General features: G+C 37.6%; 3 protein-coding genes and 1 long non-coding RNA gene across 4 annotated transcripts in view; 3 read left to right on the forward strand and 1 right to left on the reverse strand.

Annotated features, from left to right (window-relative positions):
• The window catches only part of LOC141349047 (protein unc-13 homolog B-like), a 67,330-nt gene extending 52,687 nt beyond the window's left edge, over positions 1–14,643 (forward strand). The window contains exons 11-17 of the mRNA XM_073874102.1: positions 7,190–7,236; positions 8,491–8,569; positions 9,827–9,901; positions 9,994–10,213; positions 12,288–12,515; positions 13,175–13,316; positions 14,474–14,643. Coding sequence (XP_073730203.1) covers positions 7,190–7,236; positions 8,491–8,569; positions 9,827–9,901; positions 9,994–10,213; positions 12,288–12,515; positions 13,175–13,316; positions 14,474–14,567 — 885 coding nt within the window. The 3' untranslated portion in view covers positions 14,568–14,643. The remainder of the gene's footprint in view (positions 1–7,189; positions 7,237–8,490; positions 8,570–9,826; positions 9,902–9,993; positions 10,214–12,287; positions 12,516–13,174; positions 13,317–14,473) is intronic.
• Positions 1–15,527, reverse strand: part of LOC141369042 (uncharacterized) — a 109,133-nt gene that overhangs the window by 51,223 nt on the left and 42,383 nt on the right. The window contains exons 4-5 of the long non-coding RNA XR_012372549.1: positions 13,136–13,295; positions 12,387–12,543 (exon numbers count right to left, since the gene is read on the reverse strand). This is a non-coding gene — a long non-coding RNA (uncharacterized lncRNA). The remainder of the gene's footprint in view (positions 1–12,386; positions 12,544–13,135; positions 13,296–15,527) is intronic.
• LOC129447191 (uncharacterized) lies at positions 2,546–6,083 on the forward strand. Its single transcript, XM_055208841.2, has one exon. It carries the CDS (start codon positions 2,912–2,914, stop codon positions 5,333–5,335), a length of 2,424 nt encoding a protein of 807 aa, XP_055064816.2. The 5' UTR covers positions 2,546–2,911; the 3' UTR covers positions 5,336–6,083.
• The window catches only part of LOC129447189 (protein unc-13 homolog B), a 28,899-nt gene continuing 27,874 nt past the window's right edge, over positions 14,503–15,527 (forward strand). The window contains exon 1 of the mRNA XM_055208832.2: positions 14,503–14,643. Within this exon, the coding sequence (XP_055064807.2) occupies positions 14,622–14,643 (22 nt within the window). The 5' untranslated portion in view covers positions 14,503–14,621. The remainder of the gene's footprint in view (positions 14,644–15,527) is intronic.

The following is a 15,527-nucleotide window of genomic DNA, read 5'->3' on the forward strand; positions in this document are numbered from 1 at the left end:
GAAAACTTTTGTTTTACTTGTTGATTTTATTTTATTTGACTTGTTAATTTGTTTTATCATTGTTAAAAATGTTAACATACATAAAAGAAGCCAAGCTAACATAAAAATATATAATAAATAAATATAACAATTGAGACTATTAATAGAATATGCTTTGGCGGGCACCTCACAGACTCTGTGCGGGCAACCACAGGCACCATGTTGGAGACCACTGCTTTAACCACAAAAAGTGGACGTAAAGTATGGGAAACCACTGGCCTCAGTTGCACTGCGATTCAATTTTTCAGTTGCACTGCTGTTCAAAAATTTGCACTACTGTATTTGTACTACAGTATTTAAAAAAAGCTGTGCCTTTCAAATCCCCCAAGGTTATTTTAAATTACACAGTTACTATACAAGGTTACATTACATTAACATCATCATCTGGGCTGCCCACCTCTCTCTCTCTTTCCTGCTTAGATCTAATTTGCTTCTTTGAAAACAGCAGTACACGCTTACATGTGAATTAGCTTTCATCTTTTAACAGAGCGATACGTTTTTAGCTGATTTTTGTAACCAAAATGGTCTTTGTAAATCCTTTAAAAGAAAAAAAATCTAAAACTTTTGAGGGACCTATAGTGTCATCACGTCAAATATTAGTGTTGCAACTCTACGCTAGTGTGAGGTTTATACATGCCAGCTAGGAAAAATAGGGACAGCCGGGAGCAATAATAATAAGGGTAGATCCGAGCCATGTGACACGTAGCTCATAACTTCCACAAAAGTATAAATCTGACCCAAAAACTAGGTTCAACTTATAGAAGTGCAGTTTCATAATACAATTTAAGAGGCGTTTATCATTCTCTGAGCTGGAATTGCAAATCAAGCATGAATATGAGATGTGTTATGATAGCATTGCTATCTACCAAATGTAATTCCAATAAGCCATACCACACTTTTTTACTTGCATGTCAGTAATAACCTCATTGGTCTGCGAGTCTGTCCTTCAAAGAGTATTTGATTATCGTTTTTTACCAGCTGTACTCTTATTACGTAAACACATTCGATTGGAATAGGTTGCTTTGATTGGGTAATGCAGAATGTGAGTTTTCATTATAATTTAGTGTGAATGTGGAGTGACGACTATATTGTAGCAGCCGTCCCGTTGTATGTGTCATGAATGTTAATTAGATTAAAGGGTGGCAATAACTTAAAATAATTAAAATATTACTTAAAGTGCTCAGTTTAAAACGTGTCACTTCCCGGGTCAGCGCTAGATGTTAAGTTAAAAATCTATCATAAAACGTGTGCCGTCCCTGACATGCGTTTTAGCCTATTGCAGACGTATGGCAGCCAGCCAGAATGTGCCCTTGAAAGCTGCCAACCTAAATGCTCATTGTTGGAGTCACAGTAAAAGATCATGTTGGCCATTAAATGCTTTTGGAGAATAACAGAAAGGACAGTCTCTGCATTTCAATGACTGCCTTTTTTCTTGCTCTAGCATATATTACAGAAAACAGTTATGGGCTTAAGATATGTGGCCCACTTTTATGGTTGCTTTCTCTATATAGATGATCTCAGAACATTAGAACATTATGTGGAGACGCTACTAGAAAGCAATGTTATCTATGTTTAAATTTATGTATAGTGTTAAAATAGAAATTGTCTAAGGCTCGTTCCCACTATATCTCATATAGGGTCCTCACAAACTCTGAAACGACTCGTTACAATATATCAGGGCCAAAAATAAGTGTCGTATTGAATTTCTTAAAGTTCAAAGAAACATTGATATTCATAATGAATAACACTAGCCTTAGCCTTCATTTTAATATAGAGCAGTGTTTTTTTTAAACCAATAAATGATCACATCAAAATAAATGAAAGGGAGAAAATGGTTAGGCTAGTTTGCAGAGACGAGACTAGCTAACGTTTTGTCCTGACGGACAGGAAACTGGGTGAAGCTGCTATTAGACCCAGCAGGTTCTGTTTAACAATCATGATGCATAGTGAATACAGCTGGGCTGTCAACCTCTCTCTGCTGTAAGAGTTACTGTTAAAACAACTGACAGGCAAGAAAATAATGTGTTGGGCTTTTGCAATACGCTCCGCCTTTTTATGCAAGACACAGACACTTTTATATACAGTAAATTCTATACCAGAAAAACATTTTAGTATTCTTTTCTACCCATACTTTGATGTTTTGCCATTCTATTATCCATTTTGCTCTGTTGTTCTTCACTGCATGTCAGATATTTAGGTATACCGTACATGCACTACCCTGTTGTAATGGATGTATTTTTCTTCAGCAATACTACCCACTATAAAACTTGAACCTCAAACATGCATTGTCATTTTGGTCTGAAGGAATATGCAGTTATATTCTCAAGATCATATATGAGCAGCACAATTTTGAATGAGCATGAACACATGAGTACATATGTTGAATAATACATAGTACATGGGTCATGTTAACATTTACCCACCATTGATCTTTGCAATCTCAATTACAGTACATTTGAGAATAAGTCTATCAAGCATTAATCGATCCATGTCGTTATTCTATGGGGCAGTTTCCTGGACAGGGCTTATCCTAGTCCCAGACTAAAATCCATGTTTGAGCTGGTTTAATTTGAGAATATCTTGCACTGACATATCTTAACATAGATATTTTTGTCTCAAGATGCACACCAGTACTGTTTTTTGTAAGGTATGTTTGTAAAAACTACTTAAATATCCTAATATAACTTAAGGCCTAGTCCTGGATTAATCTAAACCCTGTCTGGGAAACGACCACTATGTGTTTTGGAAGTTCTCCCATCATCTAACTTTGAAAAAACGTCTTGTGTACCCAAGGTGAAATGCAACTCTGTTATAACATACACCAGAGCTTTAGAGTTCTGGTTAGCACCTGAGACCCGCCAGATTTTAAGGGATGTCTTTACAGAGCAAATCCAGTGAGCCAGATGAAGCAAATGATTCTTGTGAACTTAAGCAAAAAATATCCAAGAAAAGAGACCTTGGCAAGAAGCGAGCCCAAAGTCCCAGGGTCAGTCGAAGCCTACGTAAGAAGATTCAAAGGTTCCTCCAAGGCTCAGGGGAGTGCACTACCTTTGACTCTGAGCAATCTCCTGTGGAGATAGAAGATGACATGTTTATATGTGGCATAAAAAGAAATCCCTCTCGTCAAGAGTGCAGTGTCTCACCTCAACGTAGTTTTGAAAGTCATGCTACGACCCACAAAAGTACCTTTATTGGACAGGTGGAGCTTAACAGTGAGGGTAATGTCACAATCCCATGCATCATGGGGAAGAAAGGACCTGCAGATCAAGCAGAGGTCAGTGGTTCTGACTGTGCTGATGGAAGTCGTGCCATGGATATTAAACAATGCAGTAAAAACAAAGAAAAAGATGCAAAAGGAGGATGCACAAGCACCATAGTGGAGCACATCTTGAAGGAACTGCAGGGGATTAATAAAATCCAAGAGGAGATTTCAGACTTGAGACAATACCTGACATCTGTAAGTGGATCAGTGGATGAGGTGTCCTGTTGTGTAGATGCTGTGTTGATGGAAATTGAGGAGATGTACTCAGTTGGTGCTGCCGGGAACCCATCACCTCAAAGACATGTGGCTCATCAAAGGAGCCCTGGGAGGCAAACTGCCATTGCTGTGTCTAAGAGCAGAAATAACAGTCCAGTAGCAAAGCAAAGAGAATTGGATAAGAATAAAAGTAGATCTCCAGTGGCCAGGACTAGTATATCAGATTGGGATGCACCAACTAACTATCAGAATGCACCTTCAAGAGCCAAATTACATCCTGACATCTCTAAAAGAACTTCCAGAGTTAAGAAGTCTCGCTACAGTTACCATGAGCGAGTTTATAAGCAGGACTTTACAAGCACTAGCTCCATGTCCTCTGGTCATAGTTCAAACAGCCGGAATCAAGAAGGTAGTTATAATTCTAGAGATGTTGACCAGCAAAGTGTTGGGTGGAGAAGTTCAGAAATGCAGCTAAGCACAAGTGGAGAAGGAGGATGGAGTGGAGACACTGGATGGTGTGAGGAAGATTACTGCTCCTGTCAAAACAGTGCAGAAGAACTGGAAAATGACACGCATTCCGAGATATGGTATAGGTACAATGGTGGCGAGACCAGCAGCACTCCGGGTCATTCATCACGTAGCAGCTCTGAACACCTCTCCCTGCTTTTTGGAAACAATAATGACTCACCATCCAGTTCATCTAGTGTTGCTGATTGGAGGCATGCCAAAAAACCCACTCTGAGTGATGTTGGATGTGACTGTACATCGAATTGCATGTATTCACGAAGTTCAGGTTACCACACCATGGATGCATATGCTGATGAATCATGCAGTGGACCATCTCGTAGCCTTAGTTGTTCAACGATTGGAATGGCAGACTACAGTGATGCTTGCCAAAATGTAGACTCTTCTTGCGAACATTGCATTTGTGAAGACCGTTTGGATATGGAGTGGCCAGAGGGTGTGTGCCCAAGTGCTTCTGAAGATCACCTTAATCCAGATTACTCTGAGAATACTGACTCTGAAGAATCCCAACCATCTAATAGACAGTACGATATTGTAAAGGTCAATAAAGCCGTGTTAACTTTTAATTCGGCTCTAAGGGGAGCCCTGATGAAGCTTGACAACCCTGAATCCCAGAGACCAAATGAAGACACCAAGTATGCAGTTTTCAAATCAAGTGAACTTCAAAGCTCCACTTTTGATGAATCCCATTTAAGCAATATTGTTCCCCCTGATCTCAGTGGGTCACCCCAAAAGAGCAGTGAAGTATCTTTCCATGGGACAGATGAGCTGGAATTACAGAACCAACCACATAGTTTTCAATCTTTTGATCCTCTAGTATCTACTCCAAGCACTGTCTCCTCTTCACATACGCCAACTGAATACTGCCTAGTGGACCATTTGGACAAGGTGGATGAACCTCTGACAGATCTGCGGTGTATTCCAGAGGTCAGCCCAAAACATGTGCATCTGAATTCAGATAACGAAGATCATGTGGCATGCAACAATGAAATAAACCCTGAGGGCACGAATTCAGAATTATCAGAGACAGATGTTAATACAAAACAGGCGGAGCATAGCTTTGACAATGACACCGCCCTTATAGATCCTCACCACCAAAAGTGCCTTGCCAATATTCAACGTGTTCTCAAAGAGAAAAGACATCAACACAGACAATCCAGGATTGCCAATGCCTCAAAGAGCACATTCTCTGAAGAGGATTTTAAACAAGGTACAACTCAAAATTTATCTTTACATTTGAGTCAGACATTAGTAAGCTTAACAATGTTTTGCTGTAGCCTTGGCTACATTTAAAACTCAACGTATTGTTTTCCTCTTATGTGCTCTGTTTTACAGAGGGAAGCAGGGAAGATGATCAGGTCCTGATTATGTTTTGATCAATTCCTAGCCATTGTTTTTCAATAATGTCAATTTTTCTTTGCTTCTCATCCCAAGTCTCTGTGAACGCACATTCTTCATTATAGCATATGATAAACATACAAGTTTGCTTTCATTTATGCTACATACAGAGGACCTCTAACTTTAACATCCAATGATTTGTGTCCTGTAATGCTTCCGTTACTTAATTTGCTATTTTTATGTGGTATGCCATCTTTTAAATGTATTTGAAATGATATTTTTGGTCTTGCTCCATTGTTGCTTATATAGCAGTTGAAGCAAATCACATGCTCTTAGGAAACTATACAGCCATACTTCTGTTTATCTGTGGAAGGATTTTTTAAGCCACCAGTCAAATGGTTAACTTCAGATGGATAACAAAGATTATGCATTTTTAGCTGTTTTTTCATTACTGTATACTGTATATGGTCAGATGTAAAACCCTCAAAATGCATCTGATGTGTTTTCTTGTAAGTTTCTTGTAAGGTTCAGTAATTTTACTCTATTGGCCATTAACAAAAGATTGTTAGTCAGTAATTAAAATGCCTTATTTTCACAAATGTCATTTCATTAGTAATTGAAACAAATTTGACTGTCTTTCGCTGCAAAACACTTTAAGTGCATGCAGGCTTTTTGGCATTAACATCCACTTAAAAAATTTCACTTCTTTGGACAAGACAAAGCAAATCGTTACAAAATCACTAAAGATGCAACTAGAAACAATGCAAATGATGAAAGTCAAAATTCAAAGAGAAACTGAACCACACATTAGTGGGCGCTGTGATGCATATGGCTGCCACATTCGTGTTGTATTCAGGCCCAAGTACTCACAAGGGAACCAAGTTTGACGTTACATTCACACGGGATGGAAATGTTAACGCTTAAGGCTTGTCTAAAGTGTGGCCAACAGCCAATCTTAGTCGACGCAACACATGCTCCGGTCTTCCATAAACGTAATTGGCTGGCACTGCCTAGGTTATTTGCATAAGGCGATCTGATTGGCTGACGCATGTGTTGCCGCTTGAAAAGTTGAGATGTTCAATTTCTGCCGCAAGCAACGACAGTGACGCGGCGCTGATGGATCCACAATTCAGTTCAACAACGCATGATGTCACCAATTAAAAGTGAATGGGAAGCGTTAACGCTTACGCCCCGTGTGAACGTACTGTAAATGTGATCCAAGGTCATTTCACAATTGTCTTCTAGGCACTTTGAGGACTTTGACATGGTGCTTAACATATTCTGCCAACAAACCTGTCATTCTGAATGGCCTGGGATTAAGAGGATTTTAGCAGAAGTATTTGATGAAGATATCAAAACATTTGATTAATGCCATTATCTCATTTTTGACAGAGGTGGCATTTAGCGGCTTTTGCATCTGAGCTCTTCATATACTGTATAAGTGCACTAAAAATGTATTACAAACTTAATTAACAGGTACATTCTGCGGTACTGATGAAAACATGTATGTGTGTGATTTTGCTTTAAAATTAGCATTTTTTACATTCAACTCTTGCACTTACTGTATCTCATGTTTTGCATGTCAGTGAGTTAAATCAGAAGTTTTTCAGTGATTTTGTCATTCTCAATACAAACCCTTTTTGGTCATTTTGATCATCTTGTTGTGGTTCGCTTTTTCTGGCCTTGTGGTAAAACTCAACCAATCCTGTGTCTTCGTCATTTAGCTTTAAGTTGTACTATTTTGAAGTGTTTTGACTGCCCCTGTACTGTACACATTGATCATTCTAAACTCTCTTTTTGATGCCACAGGGAAAAGAAAATGGAGATAATTCAAGGAATGCTTGGGTTAAAACTGGGTAAGTTTCTTGTGATAATATAAGATGTTGCCATCAGGAAGGAGGTTTAGGGCTACCTTATTTTCAAACAAATCGAGCTAGTAAGTAATTTATTCCAACTAGCATCATATTGATGAATAAGGAGTACCTGGAGGACAGCATTTTTAAATAGCACCATGCACTTTCTCTCTTGCGGGACTGACATAGTATGCACAACAGCACTTTGTCCTAGTTATGTGTAGTGGGGGTTTGAGTTTTTTTGTCCTGATGTTGTGTACGAGAATGGGGGGGTAGTTGGAGCGAGGGAAATTCTTTTGGATATTTTGTTTTGTTTTTTGTCTTGTCATTTGTCTAATTGTCATTATGTATAGATGAATCAGACATGCTTTATGGTGCAGAACAATTTTCCGAAAGTATAAAAAAAGGCAATCACTTTAAAGCAACACTATGTAGTTTTTCAACCTTTAAATAATGTTTCTAAAATTATTTCAGTGATAGAACAACTCTTGACTGGACAAATTTTACTGCTGCTGCAACCTGAGCAGCCTCCTAGCTGCTACAAGCACACTCTGAAAGTGGCGGTGGAGGGTAGGAAACACAGCACCGCCCCTCCCCCTGCCTGCAGAAGAGTCTCTGATACCAGGCACTGTTGCGCTTTTCAACCACATGGGGGAGCTGTAAGTCATTTTTACATGGAAACGACATAGTGTTGCTTTAAGTACTATACAGTATAACAAACAGTGCTAAATAGCACTAAAAGTGGTTCGCTGGCTCGTAATCATAGGGGAACCATTTTAAGTGCCATATAGTACCTATGTAGTACCATGTTGTGCTATATAGAATGTATATCTGTATATCTGGTGAAATAGTAGTGCTATATCCCCCCTGGATGGTTCTTCATAGAATGCTTTATAGGTGCTATATAGCACAAAAAATTTTTCCCCTATGATTACAAGCTTTTAGTGCTATTAAGCACTATAAGTTGTGCTGTAGCACGACTATAGCACTACTTTACAACCATTTTATATATAGGCTGTGATTCCCTATGATTACGAGCAAGTGAACCACTTTTAGTGCTTTTAGCACAAATTAGTTTTATTGTGTACATTGCTCTGTAATATTGTCCTTATACACAGTGAATGATTGACTTCTCATTTTTGTTATGTAATATGAAATTATTCATGAAGTTAGTGACATGTAAAAATGTGTTCAGTGTTAATCTATTAATTATTAAGCATGGAAAATTGGCATTATAAAAAGTGTTGATTTTTACAGAAATGGGGGTGGAATATTTGGAATTGACAGTATGCCGGATCTGCGGAAGAAGAAAGCCATCCCTCTGGTTAGCGATGTGGTAAGTGCTTATGAACGTTTTCTATTGTATGTTGTATAATTTTCAAAAGCTACATGTAACGCAAGTCTCCTGTTGAAAAACGGCAGTATTGCAAATGCAATCTAAAATACTCAATTTTATATGAAAATTATTATTAATTTGTCAATTTTATGGTTGGCTCTGATTTTTAAACAGTCCAGATAAAAAATAAAGTCTACCAGAAGGATGACTTTAACTTTTAAGTGACTCAAAGATTTAAAGTGATGTAAAATCAACTTTACACATCTTTTTTCCCCTCAAAAAAACCTAAAATTAAACATCTACAACTCTTTTGAACGCATTCACTCTTCATGGTCAGGCTATGGTAAGTGACAAAATAACCCATGTGACTGAACCTAGTTTTTGTTTGTTTATATCAAGATTAATACTGTATCCATGGGATCAGTATTGCTCTAATAGTATGCAAATACATATACATTTTTGTTTGTAAACATGGCTTCCAACATTGAATAACTAAAACATAATTTTTTTTTGCTTTAATGTAACAAATTGTATGTTTGTATAAAAATACCCTGTCTTATATAAAAAGATAACATTTTAAATGCTAAAATAAAATTACATATATTTTACATTAAGTACAACTTTTTAGGGGGTCTTTGTCATTCAATGCATTTAATTAATATAAATGTATAGAAATGTATTTGCAAGCCATTAGAACCTTACTTGATATACAAGCAAAACCAAAAAGCCTATTTTCACTGGTTTAGTTTTATTAGTTGACTTATCTTTCCTCCTACACTGTAAAACAAAATACTTGTTGCACTTAAATTTTTAAGTTTAATCAACTTTCAATTACAATTAATTTAACTTTCTAACTAACGAGTAGTTGCTATAAATTATTAAATTCATCATTTATAGCAGCAATTGTACATTCGAGTTGATTAAACTTAAAAATGTAAGTGCAACCGGGTTTTTTTCAGTGTACATTGGGGCATCACTTTCAAAGGGCTGGTGTATTAGGGATTAGCTACGGTTAGCTATTCATAGTTTGTATCCTTTCCTTAACGCCCCCCACCTGCCTTATTCACACACGAAAAGTTTCTCTTTTGATTTCTGGGGCTTTCATAGTTACCACCCCTAGTTGTTGACTTTTGGGTTTTGTTAAAGACATTTATTACTTTCACATTCTTACACTTGTCTTCTAATATCCATCCAGAGGTGATGTGTGGGATTTTATAATGTTTTAAACTGTACTAACATCTATTCTCTGTATCACAGTCTTTGGTTCAGGCCAGGAAGGCTGGCATTGCATCTGCGATGGCCTCCCGTTCCTCCATAAAAGATGAAGAACTGGTTAGTAGTAGTTCTATATACATATACAGGCATATTATTTTGTATTTTGATTAAACATAATTGAACTTCACTTTTAATATTCACTTCTGCAGAAGAGCCACGTGTACAAGAAAACACTACAAGCGTTAATCTACCCCATTTCATGTACCACACCTCACAACTTTGAGGTGTGGACCGCGACCACACCCACCTACTGTTACGAGTGTGAGGGGCTTCTGTGGGGCATCGCTCGACAGGGCATGCGCTGCACTGAATGTGGCGTCAAGTGTCACGAGAAGTGCCAAGAGCTGCTAAATGCAGACTGCCTGCAACGTAAGTGCGATTGAAACGTTAATGCAAATAATACAATACAATCATGCATAGTTACTATAGCAAATAAATAAGGGTCAATTTTTAAAAAGGAGGAAAATGCTTTGATGATTTCAGATTCTTCTTAAATGGCATTTTTATTTGATGTAACCAAACTGCACACAAAGGATTGTGGGATATCATAGGCAATGAATTATGCTGCGCCATAAACAGACCAGATGGGAGGCATCTCATTAGAATAGAATACACAAACATTGTTTTGAGAGGTACTGTACCATGAAGCCTTTATGAACACAGAAGGCATCGTTTGACAACTTTCACCCGGTGTCCTTTTTGTTCATTTAATCTGAGGTTCTGTCCTTTTAAAACTATTTTTGATGCTGTAACTTATTAAATAAAATATTTTTCCCCATTAGCTAAAATGATTGACGAGGTGATGTTCAAGTGACTAATTATAAAACACATGTATTTTATATCATAGTATGTTTACGAGACTGATGAACTTGGAATATTGTGCAGGCTTTTTTAACTTGGAAACATTTTTGCACTTATAGGATGTGATAAATCTGCCAAGATTGTAAAAGTGTAAGCGCTAATTGACATTCAGGGAGAGAGTGAGATAAGCTGTGCCAGTTTTTGGGATAATGTGGATGAATATGCCTTACCATGGACTAAAATTTGAAGAAAGTGTTGGGCATATGTAACGAGGCCAGCTAGTGAGTAAGAGCTGTGCAGTAAGTAAACCTCACTCCCTGACCTCCATACCAGACTGATCGATGGTTCGAGTCCTACTCGAGGCGGGTGTGAGTACTAGGTACAGTGGTGCCGTGACCCGGATGGGAATTGGATTAAGGGAGTGAGTTAAATGGAGGCCAGCTAGCAAGGGAAAGTTGTGCAGTAATTAAACCTCACTCCCTGACCTTAAAAGGGGCTTTAGCGAGAGACTGTAGAGGTCATGACCATTGCTGGTTTGAGTCCCACTCGGGTGGGCACGAGTAGGGGCAATTGCACACACAAAACAAGTGACACAAATTAGCTTAAAGATACACTCCACTTTTTAAAAAAATATATGCTCATTTTCCAACTCCCCTAGAGTTAAACATTTGATTTTTACTGTTTTGGAATCCATTCAGCTGATCTCCGGGTCTGGCGCTACCACTTTTAACATAGCTTAGCATAATCCGTTGATTCTGATTAGACCATTAGCGTTGCGCCTAAAAAATAACCAGAGTTTTGATATTTTTCCTATTTAAAACTTGCAACAGCAGAAAATAGTGCCCTTAGTATCTTTCATTAGCAGGGGACTATTTTCGGGCACTACGTAATATCATTGTACCTCCTGCAGCCATGTTACGGCAGCGGAGTCCTTGATTATTACGACAGAATGAGAGTATAGTCCTAGCCATATGTGCCTAGAAAATCACAACTTTTAATTTTCTGATGGTTATTTTTTAGTGCACTGATAATGGTCTAATGAGGTTCAATGAATTGTGCTAAGCTATGCTAAAAGTGGTACTGCTAGACCCGGAGATCAGCTGAATGGATTCCAAAACGGCAAGAATCAAATATTTAACTCTAGGGGAGCTAGAAAATATGCATATTTTCAAAAAAGTGGAGTGTCCCTTCAAGCTTAATCTTAGAATTAGATGTTGAACTGTTTGGGCAAATTTGACTACATGGATGATTTACATTTTTAAATGCAAATATAAATGGTTTCTGATGGTTTGTGGGCATCATCTATATATATATATATATATATTCTTTGTTTACACTGTCAAAAATAAAGGTACGAAGCTGTCACTGGGGCAGTACCCTTTAAAAAAGGTGCTAATGTGTACCATTTAGGTACAAATATGTTCCTTTAAAGGTACATTTTGGCAGTTTAAAGTACTAATATGCACTCTTTGGGTACAAAGGTGTACCTTTTTGAAAGGGTATTGTCCCAGTGACAACTTTTGGACCTTTATTTCTGAGAGTGTAGTTACTTTTGTTCTCTTTGTTTAGTCTGTTTAAGATTTTTCTCATATCAGTCATCACTGTGCAAATGAACCCTGAAAACATGATTTTTTTTATTCAGGGGCGGCTGAGAAAAGCTCCAAACATGGAGCTGAGGATCGCACTCAGAACATCATCATGGCCATGAAAGATCGCATGAAGATCCGTGAGAGGAACAAACCTGAGATTTTTGAAGTCATCCGAGATGTGTTTGTGGTCAGCAAGGCCATCCATGCTCAGCAGATGAAGACCATAAAGCAGAGCGTTCTGGATGGAACATCAAAGTGGTCGGCCAAGATCACAATCACAGGTGATGTTGTGTGAAACTGTAATGTATTCTGTGTTGAGAGAAATTTTGAGCTCTCTTTAAGTTCATAAGCTGGAATTTGTATTGAATTAGCCATGTCGGACAGTATGTTACATTGGACCCAAGTTGGACAGTTTTAAATCTTCTTTTTTAAAATATTTTTATCAAAGTAGTTACACAGCCATATAGCAACACATAAAGTTTTATAATATCATTCTATGTATGTTTCTGGAAAATTCCATGTATTTTTGTATAATAATTTATAATTTATACTAAAAAATGAATACAATGAATGAATATAATTAAATTCTACCTAAATCCAATTTTGAATACCAGTTTGCTACATTTCAGTTTAGGACCTTTCCATTAGGAACTTTCCTTATTCAATTTTGAAAAATAACGTAATTTATGTCTTATATGTCTTCGCATTTCTTGTGTCTTTATATAATGTTAAATTAATAAGTATAATGCAAAATGTAATAATTTAAAAAACATAATTTATTGTGTATGCAATCACGTCTTATACTTTCAATGCACATTTCATATGTACAATTACAAAGATCATATTTTCCTAGTTAATAGAAAACCATCGCTAATGAGCTAATGTAAATTTTCCTACTTACCTTTTTAAATTGACCTAACTTCTGATCTGTTTCTTGTAGTTCTGTGTGCTCAAGGGCTGCAGGCTAAAGATAAGACCGGTTCCAGTGATCCATATGTCACCGTCCAGGTGGGTAAAACCAAGAAGAGGACCAAGACCATTTTTGGCAACCTCAATCCAGTCTGGGAGGAGAAGTTTCATTTGTAAGTATGATCTGACAAATATTTTTATTACATTGCTTTAATACATGTTCTGTATTCTTTAAGCTGACTTTAGCCAAAATGTATGTCACTTGGTTTGGGGTCTTACGTGTTTTCAGTAGCCGTGCCACTCTATTTTACTTTGTGAACCAGAAGACCCGATCGACTTTACTTCTGTATTGTGACGTATTACCGAGTAAAACAGAATACCAAGGAAAAGAGTGGGTGTGGCTTGTGTTTTCCACTGTGCTTTGATTGGATTTAGACAAGTAGGCATTTCATTCAGAAATAGAAGTGGCAGCAGACTGACAGTTTTAGGGGGTGGAGTTAACGTATACTCCTGCCCAGTTCATCTAACCAACGTCATCTGAGAAAGATTGCCAAAAGGGGGCGGAAGTACATTTTCAGATTTTGATAGAAGGTTGAGGGCATATGAATTAAAATTAAAATAAGAATTTTAATGTTACTTTCTGTGTATAGACTTTACCACAAATTGCCTTTAAACCAATCAGTAAATGATTGTTGTTGTCGTGTTGGTAATATTTTTTAGTACAGTAACACTGTTACATGGGTGTCAGAACCATTATATGTTGGTGGGACAAGACCCACCCACTTTTTAAAACCAATAATATTGGACCCACTTACTTTTTCTTTAAATGGGACATATCATGAAAATCTGACTTTTTCCATGTTTAAGTGCTATAATTGGGTCCTCAGTGTTTCTATCGACCTTGAAAAATTGAAAAAGATCAACCAGTAACTTAGTTTTGGTAAACCATTCTCTGCAAACTTGTAAAAAGTAGGTCATTGAAATTTGGCTCCCCTTGTGATGTCAGAAGGGGATAATACAGTTTCTTAATCTGCATCAGCATTTTTTGCTCACTCCTACAAAGTGGCAAATTTAAAATGTTATTATAAATCATCTACATGGTATTTTGAGCTAAAACTTCACATACGCACTCTGGGGACACCAAATATTTATTTGACATTTAAGAAAAGTCTTAATGTCCCCTTTAATTTAGCGCATATGGCTGCTCACTTGTCACTTAAAGAAAATTGTAAATTAAAGTATATTGGTGTTCTTTAAAGCATCATGGTTAAATCCATTTAAGATGTAATAATACTTGTAAGTAACTGCAGAATAATATGTCTATCTGCAGTGAATGCCACAACTCTTCAGACCGCATCAAAGTGCGTGTTTGGGATGAAGACGATGACATAAAATCACGAGTGAAGCAACGGCTAAAGAGATAATCTGATGACTTCCTGGGTCAAAGTATCATTGAGGTGCGAACGCTGAGTGGAGAAATGGACGTCTGGTATAACCTGGGTAAGTCCCGGCTAGTTGTGTATGTGCTTTAGGGGCGCACTCACACTATCCAAACCAAACCCCCAAAGCCTAGTTTGGTTGACTAGTGTGATCGCTCTGTGTTTGGTTAATCGCGCACTGGCCGGCTTGATGTGGGCTGGAGTGTGGTTCACTTGTGCTCAGGGCGCGGGAGGGGCAGTGTGATCGCTAATCGCGCCAGAGTGCGTCTCAAAAGGAGGCGACATTAAGCTTTGCCTTTATTGTTTTGAAAATGTGACCTCTAGTGGTGCAATCCTATATATGGTACCTTTAAATTACTTTTTGATTTCCATTCATTTAATATGTGGTCATTTTTTAAAAAACCTCTATCATGCTTTTACTAGAAAAAAGACTTTTGTTAACCTAAGGCACATAACATAAAAAGTGCACATTGACTTTATGTATTTAGTGTACAGTAGAATAACTAATGTTTTTGGAGGGTAATTTTCACTTTTGGGTGAACTTTCTTTAATACATGGAAATATACTTTCTTTGTTTAATTTAGCTGGATATTGGTATGTTGAACACCTGTCCTGTTATGACCTTGATGTTTCTGACAGTGATCAGATCTGTCTTGAGAGACATGGTGTATTAAAAAAACATGTTATTGAATTCTGGGAATTGCTCAGGATGATAAATGACATGTATGGGCCATCTCTCAGCCCATCTTTAAGTGGGAGGTGGCCCTTGAGTCTAGGATTGAGTGTGTACTCCATTACCAACAGCTCCCTGCTTGACAGCCCGTCTCTTCGTGCCCAATTACCCAAGTGTGCGTAAGCACAGAGACTTCCCAAACTTACCAGCCGTAAAATCCGCTGCTCTAAATTCCGTTTCAATATCGCCCCTCCTCGTTATAATATTGCATA

This window comes from Misgurnus anguillicaudatus, chromosome 12 (genome assembly GCF_027580225.2).
Source record: "Misgurnus anguillicaudatus chromosome 12, ASM2758022v2, whole genome shotgun sequence".
Classification (NCBI taxonomy): domain Eukaryota; kingdom Metazoa; phylum Chordata; class Actinopteri; order Cypriniformes; family Cobitidae; genus Misgurnus; species Misgurnus anguillicaudatus.